Source organism: Girardinichthys multiradiatus, chromosome 5 (assembly GCF_021462225.1).
Source record: "Girardinichthys multiradiatus isolate DD_20200921_A chromosome 5, DD_fGirMul_XY1, whole genome shotgun sequence".
NCBI classification, from domain to species: Eukaryota; Metazoa; Chordata; class Actinopteri; order Cyprinodontiformes; family Goodeidae; genus Girardinichthys; species Girardinichthys multiradiatus.
The window spans coordinates 53,321,277-53,333,658 of NC_061798.1; the positions used below are offsets into that span (position 1 = coordinate 53,321,277).

Consider the following 12,382-nt stretch of genomic DNA (forward strand, 5'->3'; position numbering starts at 1 on the left):
CACCCCCTTTGCAGGCCAAAACAATGTGGGACAATTTGAAAAAAAAAAAGAATTTAGATTATGTTCAGAAGTTCTCATGTCACACAAATAAAAAAAATATTTCTAAAAGTCTTGTTGGTTTCTCTGTTTAGTCAACTCTTTTTTTTTTTATTCCTTCTAACTTTAGGATTGTAAGTATCCAGGGTCAGGAGAGGGAGTCACTGAAAAGCCCACTGCTGCTACTTGGCCCTGGTTTGTCTTTATGGATGAGATGTTGGGACAGAGGTCTTCCACAACACCTCCTGTCCTGATTGCCTCCATCCCTGAGGACCCTCCAGGGCCAAGCGGAGCGGTGGACAACCATAAACAAAAACACATAAACATCCATAAACAGGAAAATAAAGGCAACAGAAAATACTTTAACAGTCCCCAAAGGCACTTTAAAACTGCAAGTATTATTATTATTAGTGTTTTTGTTATCAATTAGCAGCACTGATCAATAAAATCCTTCAGCTTCACTTGCATCCAGCAGGTGGCAGCAAAGCACAGGTTTGTTTTCTTCTTGTAGACCTCCTTCAACCTCATGGAGCAAAGCTGCTGCTGCTGCTGATGTTGATGATGATGGTTTGGCTTTGATGAAGAACAACAGGCTAAACAGAACTTTTGAAGTAAAGTTAGATTTCAGAGGAGACCTCAAACGCACCAGTAATGACAAATCCGAGCGGTAAGTGAAAGCACCGCAAGCCGAAGCTCCGACCGGAAACAGCTGAGAGACTTTTTCCACTCTGGATCAGAAACCAGAAAACCGAACCCAAGCGGAGTTTTTAACGGGACTACTTCATTCCAAAACCAGCTAAAAATGCTACCGGAACCGGGTCCGGTTTAGGTGGGAGTGTTTATCGCGTTAGTGGTAAGTTGTTCTGTTGGACCTCTTTCAGAACCAGAAATGACTGTATGGAGTTCTGTCCTGACTTTAGTTCGGGGGCCTTTGGATTCCTCTGAGTTCGGAGGTTGTTTTAAGTAGAGTTTGAGTTTTTCGTTTTGTGTTCTGCTAGCTGCAGAACATCCAAAAAATCCGAACTTCAGAAAAAACTGGTTTCAGCTACTCACAGTACTCAACCAGACAACCAGGTGACTAGGAGAACCGCTGCACAGTCCAGCAGAACTCTGAACAGCGGGTTCTGCTGTGTTCAGGTTCCGTTGGTAAACACTACAGTTTTGTATCTGTAGTCGCCTGCAGGGGGCGCGGTTTCCAGTCTGTAGTTTGACAGAAACGATGTTTTCATCAGTTTTACGGACCAGTTAGAACAGAGAACAGTTGGAGGTTCCGATCCACCAGATTCCTGCAAACCCTCTGTTTAGTTCTGGACTGATTGAACAGATCCTGGAGAACATGTCAACATTCCAGCAGCCATAGACCAACAAACCTTCTGATGAGGGAGACCCTCAGACACACTAGTCCAGATACTCTGGACTGGGTTGGGTCCATTTTTGGTCCAATTGTACTTTAACTGGAGACTTTCACTGTCCCTGCTTGTACTCCCAGCCCTCCCTGCAGAACAATGGTAGCTGCCAGCTTCTCACATCTCAACTCTGTGAGGTTCAGAGGCAGAACCGACCCTCAAATGTTCTATTCTTAAGAGTTTAGACCAGTTCTGAACCTTAATGGGAATATACAACTTATTTAGTTAATCTAACGAATAACAACCTAACTAGTTATACTGATGACCAGCTGTAGTCTAACCAGTTAAACAACAGAGCTGCAAAATGAAAATGAATTGAATTAACAACCAAGAGCTTAATCAGTTTAAAGACCAGCAGAACGTCAATTAGTTTAACTAACTAACTTTTGAGGTTAATACGCTTCACTGACAAGTAGCAGAGGTTAACTAGTTGAAGCTGCAGAAGGTTTCAAACGTTTTGGCTTAAAGTGCACCTTTTCACACAAATGCAGAAATTGAAAGAAATCATCTTAATATTGAAGGAATTGGGCAGTAATTAAATTTTGCAAGTTCAAAGTCGCCCCATAATGACGTCTAAAGGGGAGTCTCGGTCATTCGTTGTGTGAGCGTCAATGATAAACTGTTCAGGTAGAACCCAAGTTGTGTTAAAACAGCGTTAATATGGTGAAACGGTGCATTGCTGGTGGTGTCAGCAACACTACGATAGCAGCCGTTAGTCTGCACTACTTTCCTGAAGAAAAGAGGATCAGAGCTGCCTGGATCAGAGCTGGAAAACTGGGGAGGAACAGATGTGCTGGTCCCACCAAGCACAGCCAGGTCTGATCGGAAGACTATTCAGCAAACCGCTTCGAACAAGAAACCTCTGAATTCACCAGAGAAATGATGTCAGAGGTCAGATATCTGACAGAGGAAGAAGAATGTTGAAGCAGAGTCTATAGCCTCGCTGTTCAGAGCATCCGTTTACAGTTTCATTGAAAAACCAGGTTTTCCAACACGAGAATACAAACGAACCAAAACAACATAGATTACATTACAGCAAAGTCGACCTGTTTTGGAATCCTTAAAACCCACCAAGAAGAACATGGATCTTTCCACATCAGGGAGTAAATCTCACTTTCCCCAGCAAACGCGTTTGGACCATTAGGACCAAAAACACAACAGCTACTTTTAGCTGTGTTACAGACACCTTATAAACATGCTTCATGTAACAGCTGTAGTACGGATCTTCACGCTGTGCAAACTACAGCAGACTCCATAAGGGGCTCCAACAGCCTCTGTTCTGGTAACAGGGAAGAGGATTTCCTGAACTTCAATTCAAAGATGAAATTTGCCCCTTCCAGCTCTGTAATGTCTGTACAGGAAGTGATGTTATACAGCAATCAGCTGATTGTTATCAGTAAACAGGAAAGCGTTTGGCTGATGTTATCCAACTGTAATTCCTGGATCTTTTTTTGACCCGGTAGCATTGGTAAGAACCAGAATGACTCCTAGCTAAGCTTGTTTCCCAGCTGCTGTCTGTGGGCTGATCGTGGTCACATGATCTGCAGACTTCACTGGGAGGCAGACTGATGATGAGGGGAGTTGACATGTGTCTGCAGGGTTCAAGGGGGACAATGTGGAGGATGTCGTTCTTCATGGAGCCCTGTCTAACCATAGAGGAAAGTTATTTAAGACTTTATTCCAGCATATTTATTCTGAGCAGCTCAGTTTGTCATCAGTCATTGTTTCAGGGATCTGAATCTGAACTCCATGTTAGTTTCCACACGTATGTACTGCCCAGTTTTTTCTGCTTCATATCCTGCCTGCTCAGCTGAGAATTCAATCAGTCCAGGTTCAGTCTAACTTCACTCTTAGGTTCAGCCCGTTCTGAGATGTCAGAACATGGCTGTGCAGGCTGAGCTCAACATTTATCACCTGTCAGAGCTTTTCTTTCGGACCAAGTTCACTTCTTTAAGTCCTAAATCTTGTGCTCAGAAGAAAATTCACTGTCTCTGTGTCAACAGGGATAAACTTGGGTTTTGAGAAGTAAGCTCTATGTGCAACGTTCCTTTTTGTGGAGAACAGTCTTACCAAAGTCCAGATTCAAGTTTCTTCAGAAGGTGTAAATCCTTTGTATTTCCGAGTACTGTAAAATACTCAAAATATTGTGAAGTATTGTAAGACAGTTTGCTGTGAAGACAAAGCAGAGCAGGTTCAGGTCAAATTTTGACCTAGAGACTCTGACGCCTTCAGTTGTTACTTCCGAATAAGACCAGACAGCTGCTTAGAACCGATTAACCCAAAGGAACCACCACCCATCTGTTGGGTTTCTCAGTCGGTCTGCTCTGTCCTGATGAACCGGAGCCATTCAGACCATTCAGATCTAAAGCTAGCCTGAACATCTCTGACCTGTCAGCACCAGAAGCTCAGCAGACTGGTTTAAAGTGGTATCTTTCTGGTGTTAGAGTGAAATTTGTGTCCATTTGGTAAAACCAGTACATTAGTCCAGTGAAATCAGTTCTTCTGTAGCCCCTCCTTTCTATTTATACGGCCCCAGAACCATCAGATCTTTAACTGTATTTTTTTATGTCTTTCAGGTCCAGATGGACATATAATCCTCGGACTTTGCTTCCTATTACCTGCAGACCTTCATGGATCTGGACCTCATGGACTCCAGATTCTAATGAGTCTGGATCTGATAACCCACAGACCTTTTTCACTTGTCAGCAGTAGGATAAAATTTACCACAAATTCTGATATATTTTGGGGCTGAGAGAAAGATCTTAGTGCTCCAGCTTACCTTCTAAACATTACTGAATTCCTTTTAAAAATCTGAAGACTGTTAAGTCTGAAGATCATGGGTCCTCCACAGATTCAGGGAGCACCAGTTGTACCTAAAATGGGGGTTCGGGCTCGCGTTTCAAACATTAGGGACCTCCAGCCTCCCCCAAGGTTTGACAGTTTGGTACCGAGCATATTATATGAACCTTCTAATAAGCTGTTGGAGAATAATCTACACCTTCAGAGTGGATCAGAGACCGGGTTCCACAGGAGAAGTTTTGTTAGGATGAAGAGGAGCAACAGCGAGTTGACGATCAGTGACTTTGGATCTGAGAATGTGGATCCAGTTGCCATCAATCCCAAAACTGGAGCTACTCTAAACCGAAGATACGGGAGCACCTCCAGTGTGGACTGGCTTTGTTCATCAGAATTCTGGGAGTCTCTGGGGGTGGACCAGGAGCCCAGTGCACCTCCTCCGATCCCTGAGCCTGCACACCTCCCTGCTGTGCTGTCTCCTAGCCTGCAGGCTGCTGCCCAGATTGCTAGTGGGGACATCATCTTCACACCGGGACCGGACTGTGTGGAGACTTCAGCTTACAGCCGAGACTCCTGCAAAGTTCACAGAAAGAAGACAGAGATGTCTGTCCTCAGCCGCCTGAGGCCTCAGAGGAGCAATAGGATTGAGATGCAGCAGAACAGCTTCACCTTGACTCCTCACAGATGTTTCTCTCATTATGATGTACAGAGTGTCCTCTTCAGCATCAGTGAGCCTCAGCCAGCATGCCTCTGTTCCTCTTCAGAAGCTTCTGATCTGCTGCCATCAGGGAGACATGTTGAACTCAATGTAGACAGAAAGAGCAGCAGTCTGGTTCTGGCCTGTCCTCAATTTCTCGATGAGATTGGAGGAGACATGGAAAATAACCTGGACCTCAACCGGTCCCGCAGCTCCACCAGCAGCACTACAGCACATGGTTACTGCACCAACGCTGCAGTGTCCATCCTGGAGGCTTGCATAGAACCCCAGCTTAGTTCTGCAAACCTCATGGGGAGCTATGATGTTGAGCACTTAGATCTCGGAGCCAAATACTACCACAAATACTTCTACAACAAAGGTAAGGCCCAATCCTGGTCTTGTTCTGACCTATACTGATATCTGATGATGCAGGACTCTAAAGATGAGAGATGTTTGGTTGTACAGTGTTTTGCGCTGACATTAATGTTACAGTCAGACAAACAAACAAAAATGTCCAAGTCTTTCATAAATTCAAAGGAGAAATGTTAAAATAAGAAAAACCACTTTGAAAAACATTGCACAAAAAGAAAGACATGTTTAAATGTAAAATACTCTTAAATCTGATGCCTCAGTCACTCATCCGTGATCTGGTTTATTAGTCTTCATTGATCAAAAGCTGCTATGAACAAACATGTTTTCAGTCCGAAATTTAAAGGAAACAGCATTTTCTGAACATCTCAGGTTTTCAGACAGTTTGTTCCAGAACCAAAGAGCATAGAAACTAAATGCTGTCTCTGTGTGGCTGACATCAAGCTGTAGGGCTGCTGAATATTAGGAAAGAATATCATTGCAATACTGTTGCTTAATGTTGAGATTGCTAGATGAACTATAATTAATCCGCATCTTGCTGAAGCTTTTTTCCTTCATCATAATATCCTCAACAGTCTTTGTGAGATTTAGCATATTGGCCACTAAACGTGGATCAAATGTGGGGATTGAGGGCAGTGAGACTCCAACAAACGCACCAAAATATCAGTGGATTGCAGAATTTGCAGCATTGCATTCAAAATATGATTCTAGCACATATTGCATGGTAGCATTACTTAATATGTTGTGATTGTGCAGCTCTAGTTCACGGTTGTATCTGAAACTGCAACATTTTCTCCAGCACAGTCCTGGTTCTAGGCAAAGCAAGTTTATTTATATAGTACAGTTCAGTAGCAAGACAATTCAAAGTGCTGTACATGAAAAAACAGAAAAAGAGACATAATAGGAAAAGTACATTACAGTGGCAATTATAAAGATGATAATAAAATGATAATAAAAACAAAATAAAAAATGAAAGATAAAATGATTGATAAGAAATGAAAGGAAAGTTGGACTGAAAACTTTAATAATGTTCAGATGGCCTAGTCAAAGGCAGCTCTAAACAAATAAGTTTTTAATCTTGATTTGAAGCAATTTAGGTTTTTGGCGATTTTCCAGTTTTCTGGGAGTTTACATAATAAACAGATATAACTGGGAACCACCTCTGGTTGTCCTGGATTGTCCTGCTCCTAGTTTTTCAGATGTTTTAGACCCTCTATAGATCTAAAACTTGTTAACTGACCGGTGTCTCACTAGATCACCAGAACTACTTTGGCATTGATCCGAAGTTTGGTCCGGTTTCCCTGAGTATCCGACGAGAGGCTTTGGAGGACCGAAGGGACCCTTCAAAGTTCAACTACAGGATCATCTTCCGGACCGGCCAGGTTACTGATTCATACTTTGGTCCATTTCAGCACTTGATCTCAGGGAGAGTGTTTAAGACATAACATCCTGTTTCTCCTCAGCTGTCCACCCTTAGAGGATCAATCGTGGAGGACTCAGTCCCATCTACATCCAAACATGGGACAAGTCGAGGTATTCCTTTGAAGGAGGTCCTGGAGTTTGCGGTTCCAGAACTCAACATCCAGATTCTAAAATTGGCTAGCAGTTCCCCCAGAGTACCTGATCTGCTGCTGCAGCTGGACCAGCAGGAGGTAAGCTGGTTTTGGAAAACATGCCGGTGAAGTAGATGGGAGGTTGCTTTACTGACACAGTTGTATGAATGGTTGCATAAACAGGTATTTAGTTGCTTTTAATGGCTTGTGTCCAAATGGAACAGGTGTTTCTGGAGCTTGAGCTCAAACATCCAGTATCGTTTAGAAAAAAATGTCAAATCAATATGCAACAGTTTTAAAATTATGACATCATACTTGGAGGATCTGTCAATTGGTGGAACAACTTAGTTACAGGTTCTTGTCATGCACATTACATGTGGAGAAAACCTTTGCATGTCCAGAGTGTGTGTGGTCCCCTGGAGTAAAGACTTTTACCTTTTCCCTGCCACACATCTTGTCCTGCATTTAGTCCATGATCATCTGAGCTGATCATCTTTTTCCACATGTTTGCTGTGTCTCCTGCACAACAATGCAAACAGGACTACTTAAAACTTTCTTATTGCCACTCTTCCATGAAGGCCAGATTTGTGGAGCAGAGTGTGCTGTGACAGATTCTTCCACCTGAGCTCTGGATCTCTGGAGCTCATCTTCTTATCGGTTTTGCTTGCTAATGTTCTCTGAGACCTAAGATTAAATTACACACAGCTGATTCGGTGACTTCTGAAGGCAGTTGGTTGCACACCATTTTATTTAGGAGAACCAGCCTACTAGGGGTTCAATACAATTGTCCGCCACACTTTTCAGCTTTTTATTTGTAAATAATGTTGAAAAGCATGAATCATTTTTCTTCCACTTCACAGTTCTGTAACAGACTGACACAAAATCCTAGTAAAATACACAGAATTTTGTGGTGTGACCAGAACCAAATTTGGGACAAGTATGTAACACTTCAGCAAAGCGCTGTGTAGGACCCATTTTAATATCTATAAACTTAATGCAGGAATGTTGTTTTGTAACTTGAGTTGTTTCAGTGAATTATGGTTGTTACTTTGTGATAATGCAAAGATTAGCTGCTGATTCTATATTATTTAAGTTTATTATGTGGTGCACTTTGATTGGCCACTGAATGGCTCATATAAATGCATGAAAAAAATTAGCAGAGAGTAGAAGTTTGGCATTTTGGTCTTTGGACCATCACTTTCTATATGTTTTGAATCTGTATGTTCTGTATTTCCTTTTTAAAGTTCAGTAAAGCTACTAACATACCTGCTGGATTCAAGACTTTTCTTTGAAGAAATGCATTGTGTATGAAAGAGCTAAAAGAGGCTAGACTAGCGAGAGCTTGCCGCACTCACCCACTGGAGTATTTGAGCAATGAGGAAGACTAATACCATCTTCAGATATTTCCCACATGCTATGTCCACCATTGTTAGACAGTCTTGGAAAACCATCTACAGAACCTGAGACTGCGGGTCTGACGCAGATGACTGCAGTAACTGTGCTGTCTCTGTGTGGCTGACATCAAGCTGTAGGGCTGCTGTATATTAGGAAAGAATATCATTGCAATACTGTTGCTTAATGTTGAGATTGCTAGATGAACTATAATTAATCCGCATCTTGCTGAAGCTTTTTTCCTTCATCATAATATCCTCAACAGTCTTTGTGAGATTTAGCATATTGGCCACTAAACGTGGATCAAATGTGGGGATTGAGGGCAGTGAGACTCCAACAAACGCACCAAAATATCAGTGAATTGCAGAATTTGCAGCATTGCATTCAAAATATGATTCTAGCACATATTGCATGGTAGCATTACTTAATATGTTGTGATTGTGCAGCTCTAGTTCACGGTTGTATCTGAAACTGCAACATTTTCTCCAGCACAGTCCTGGTTCTAGGCAAAGCAAGTTTATTTATATAGTACAGTTCAGTAGCAAGACAATTCAAAGTGCTGTACATGAAAAAACAGAAAAAGAGACATAATAGGAAAAGTACATTACAGTGGCAATTATAAAGATGATAATAAAATGATAATAAAAACAAAATAAAAAATGAAAGATAAAATGATTGATAAGAAATGAAAGGAAAGTTGGACTGAAAACTTTAATAATGTTCAGATGGCCTAGTCAAAGGCAGCTCTAAACAAATAAGTTTTTAATCTTGATTTGAAGCAATTTAGGGTTTTGGCGCTTTTCCAGTTTTCTGGGAGTTTATTCCAGATTAGTGGAGCATAAGGACTAAAACCTGCTTCTCCATGTTTGGTTCTGGTTCTGGTTCTGCAGAGTAGATTTGAGCCAGAAGACCTGAGAGGTCTGGCTGGTTGATCCACTGACAACAAGTCTGTAATGTATTTTGGTGCTAAGCCATTCAGTGATTTATAGACTAACAGAAGTATTTTAAAGTCTATTCTCTGAGCTACAGGGAACCAGTGTAGGGACTTTAGAACCGGGCCGATGTTCTCCACTTTCTTAGTTCTAGTGAGGACGCGGGCAGCAGCGTTCTGGATCAACTGCAGCTGTCTGATCAACTTTATAGGCAGACCTGTAAAGACACCGTTGCAGTAATCAATTCTACTAAAGATGAACGCATGAATTAGTTTTTCAAGGTCCTGCTGAGACATTAGTCCTTTAATCCTGGAGATGTTCTTTAGGTGATAGAAAGCCGACCTTGTTACTGTCTTTATGTTCCTCTGAAGGTTCAGGTCTGAGTCCATCACTACACCAGGTTTCCAGCCTGACTGGTGGTTTCTAGCTGTATTAACTGAAGCTGTGTGCTAACTTTTAAACGCTCTTCCTTTGGTCCAAAGATTATTACTACAGTTTTGTTTTGATTCAGCTGAAGAAAATTTCGGCCCATCCATGCATTGATTTCTTCTAAGCATTTACCCAGCGCTTGAATGGGTTCATAGTCACCTGGTGACATCGTAACGTATAGCTGTGTGTCGTCTGCATAGTTATGATAACTTATGTTGTTGTTTACTAAAATCTGAGTTAGGTGGAGCATGTAGATATTGAATAGGAGGGGCCCTACGATGGACCCTTGGGGAACGCCACATGTGAATTTTGTGTCTCTGATGTAAAGTTACCTACTGACACAAAAAAGTCCCTGTCCTTCAAGTAGGATTTAAACCAGTTGAGTGCTGTACCAGAAAGGCCGACCCAGTTTTCCAGGCGCTCTAATAAAATGGATCAACAGTGTCGAATGCTGCACTAAGGTCCAATAATACCAGCACCGTGGTTCTTCCACAGTCTGCATTTATACGGATGTCATTGAACACCTTGACAAGAGCAGTCTCTGTACTGTGGTGAGCAGGAAACCTGACTGGAAGACATCGAAGCGGTTGGTCATTGTTAGGAAGTTGTTTAACTGCTGAAACACAGATTTTTCAATAATCTTACTGATGAAGAGGAGGTTTGATATCAAGTAACGTTGGTCCTGGAGTTGATGTGGATGTTCTGACTGCCTCTCTGATCTTTTGGGTTTTTTCAGTGAAGAAGTTAACAAATTCATTGCAGGCCCTGGTAGAGTGGAGTTCAGATGCTACAGTTACAGGAGGGTTTGTTAACCTGTCGACCGTGGCAAATAATGCACCAGCATTGTTAATGTTTTTACTGATGATCTCAGAAAAGAAAGATTCCCTTGCATTTTTCAGTTGTAGGTTATATCTGTAGAGTCCTGGAGTCCAGTCTTTCTCCACCTGCGTTCAGCTTTTCCAACACTCCTTTTTTTCACTTCTGACTGGTGGAGCACTTCTCCATGGAGACATTTTCTTCCCAGAAACGACTTTCACTTTAATTGGAGCAATTGAATCAATGATGTCTGAGATTTTAGAATGAAAGTTTTCTACCAACTCATCTACAGTGTTACAGGGCAAAGTGGAGGTAGAAGAGTAAATCTGGTTAAAGGTTTCAGACACCTTGGAAATGTTTAGACCCTTAGTGATGATCAAGTCCACAATATGTCCCTGTTTGTGCGTTTTCTGTTTAACATGTTGAGTCAAACCAACATTTCTAAGAGTGTCACATAGATCTATTGTACTTCTGTCTTCAGGATTGTCCATGTGAATGTTGAAGTCTCCCACAATAATTAAACAGTCATAATCAACACATATCACAGATAAAAGTTCATTAAAATCACTGATAAAGTTTGTTTTGGACTTAGGAGGCCTGTAAATATTCAAGAACATGGTTCGGACTGGTCTATGTCGGGGTTTGTGGAGAGGGGGGTTTAACAGGGGGGGTGCACTTCTCCTGTAGAATTCGGCAGGGAGACCTTTTGTGATGACCTCTCTTTCTCAGCCAACTGGCTGATTGTTTCTGCTGGAGCTGATGGAGGCAGCGTTATCATTGTTGTTGATACTCCATGTTCTCTGCTGAAGGTTGAAGCTGCTGATGGATTATTTACTGAATAGAAGAGATTAGATGTGAGACGTCTGACTCCTGGCTTGTTCAAACAGAAACCATCTTGCTTGAAAAGGTATTTTTTTTCCAAAAAATATTTAAGTTGTCGATGAAGTTCACAGATCTAGTAGTACCTGCTTTTTTCAACCATTTATTGATCAGAATTCATGAAAAAATGTCATTGCCACAGAAGATTCGTGCAAAGGGTCTGCTGAGGAACATCTTGATATTGAGACCTCCAACTTTATTCAGCAGACGAATGAAATCCTCCTTCAATACTTCTGACTTTTTCTTAGCTACGTCATCATCCATGGCTCCACAGTGTATGATAAGGTTTTCTAGGGTTGGGTGTTCTTCTGCGAATACCAGAATATTCTCTGAGATATCGGACACCACGTTACTGGTACCAATCATAACTTCTGTGTTTTTCTTGTTGCAGAAGTTTTTAATCCCATCCACAGCTGTGTTGCCCACTAATAGGGTTCTTGGTCCGGTGAGGTGCTTTTTCTCTGGCAGCTTAGGAGAAAACTGTTTAGAATGAAGGTTGTTCTCAAACCATTTATTGTTCTCAGAAGATGGATCATTTTCCTGGTTTTCATTCTGTAGTGGAGCAAATCTGTTCTGGAGGAGAACTCCATTATTTCCAGCTGTCTCACTCCTATCAGTTGTTGTGACAGCAGCTCGCTGTCAAAGTCTCTTTTTCTCAGGAGAAACGGGGACATTTCTCTGTAATTCTGGCCATTCTAATTTATTTAATTGCTGAGATCTTCCAGTGAGTCGTCCACCTTGATTTTGTTTTTTGGCCTTGCACCTAAAATATGCCAGGGGGGTCTGCCAGTGGGTTTATTCTCGGCGTTCTGTTTATTGGCTGAGTTGTTGAGCTGGCTGTCACTGTTTGGGATCACAGGCAGAGTTGAATCATCGTTGTACCCCATATTTGCCTCAGGATTCACTGCTAATTGATGGATTTTCATCTCCAAAACAGACAATTTCTGTAAAGGTTTGTTGAAGTCCTCTGTGGTGAAGAAAGGCATCTTGTGCTAATTAGCTAACATCGACTTGTCCTTCTTTCAGGTTCGATTAAAAAAACGTGCCGAAATCCTTTAGAAAAAATAATAATCCTTG

At 41.7% G+C, this 12,382-nt stretch overlaps 1 protein-coding gene across 3 annotated transcripts in view; it reads left to right on the forward strand.

The window, feature by feature from the left end:
• The first annotated feature begins 374 nt into the window (after positions 1-374).
• The window catches only part of LOC124868931 (signal-induced proliferation-associated 1-like protein 2), an 83,924-nt gene continuing 71,916 nt past the window's right edge, over positions 375-12,382 (forward strand). Inside the window, exons 1-4 of one of the 3 annotated variants that reach the window (XR_007038431.1) lie at positions 375-889; positions 4,019-5,314; positions 6,559-6,686; positions 6,768-6,956. Coding sequence is in view for 1 of the 3 variants with exons in the window: in XM_047366589.1 (XP_047222545.1) it covers positions 4,279-5,314; positions 6,559-6,686; positions 6,768-6,956 (1,353 nt within the window). In the remaining 2 variants the exon portion in view is untranslated. The remainder of the gene's footprint in view (positions 890-4,018; positions 5,315-6,558; positions 6,687-6,767; positions 6,957-12,382) is intronic. The other 2 variants (XR_007038430.1, XM_047366589.1) reach the window with 2 other exon arrangements.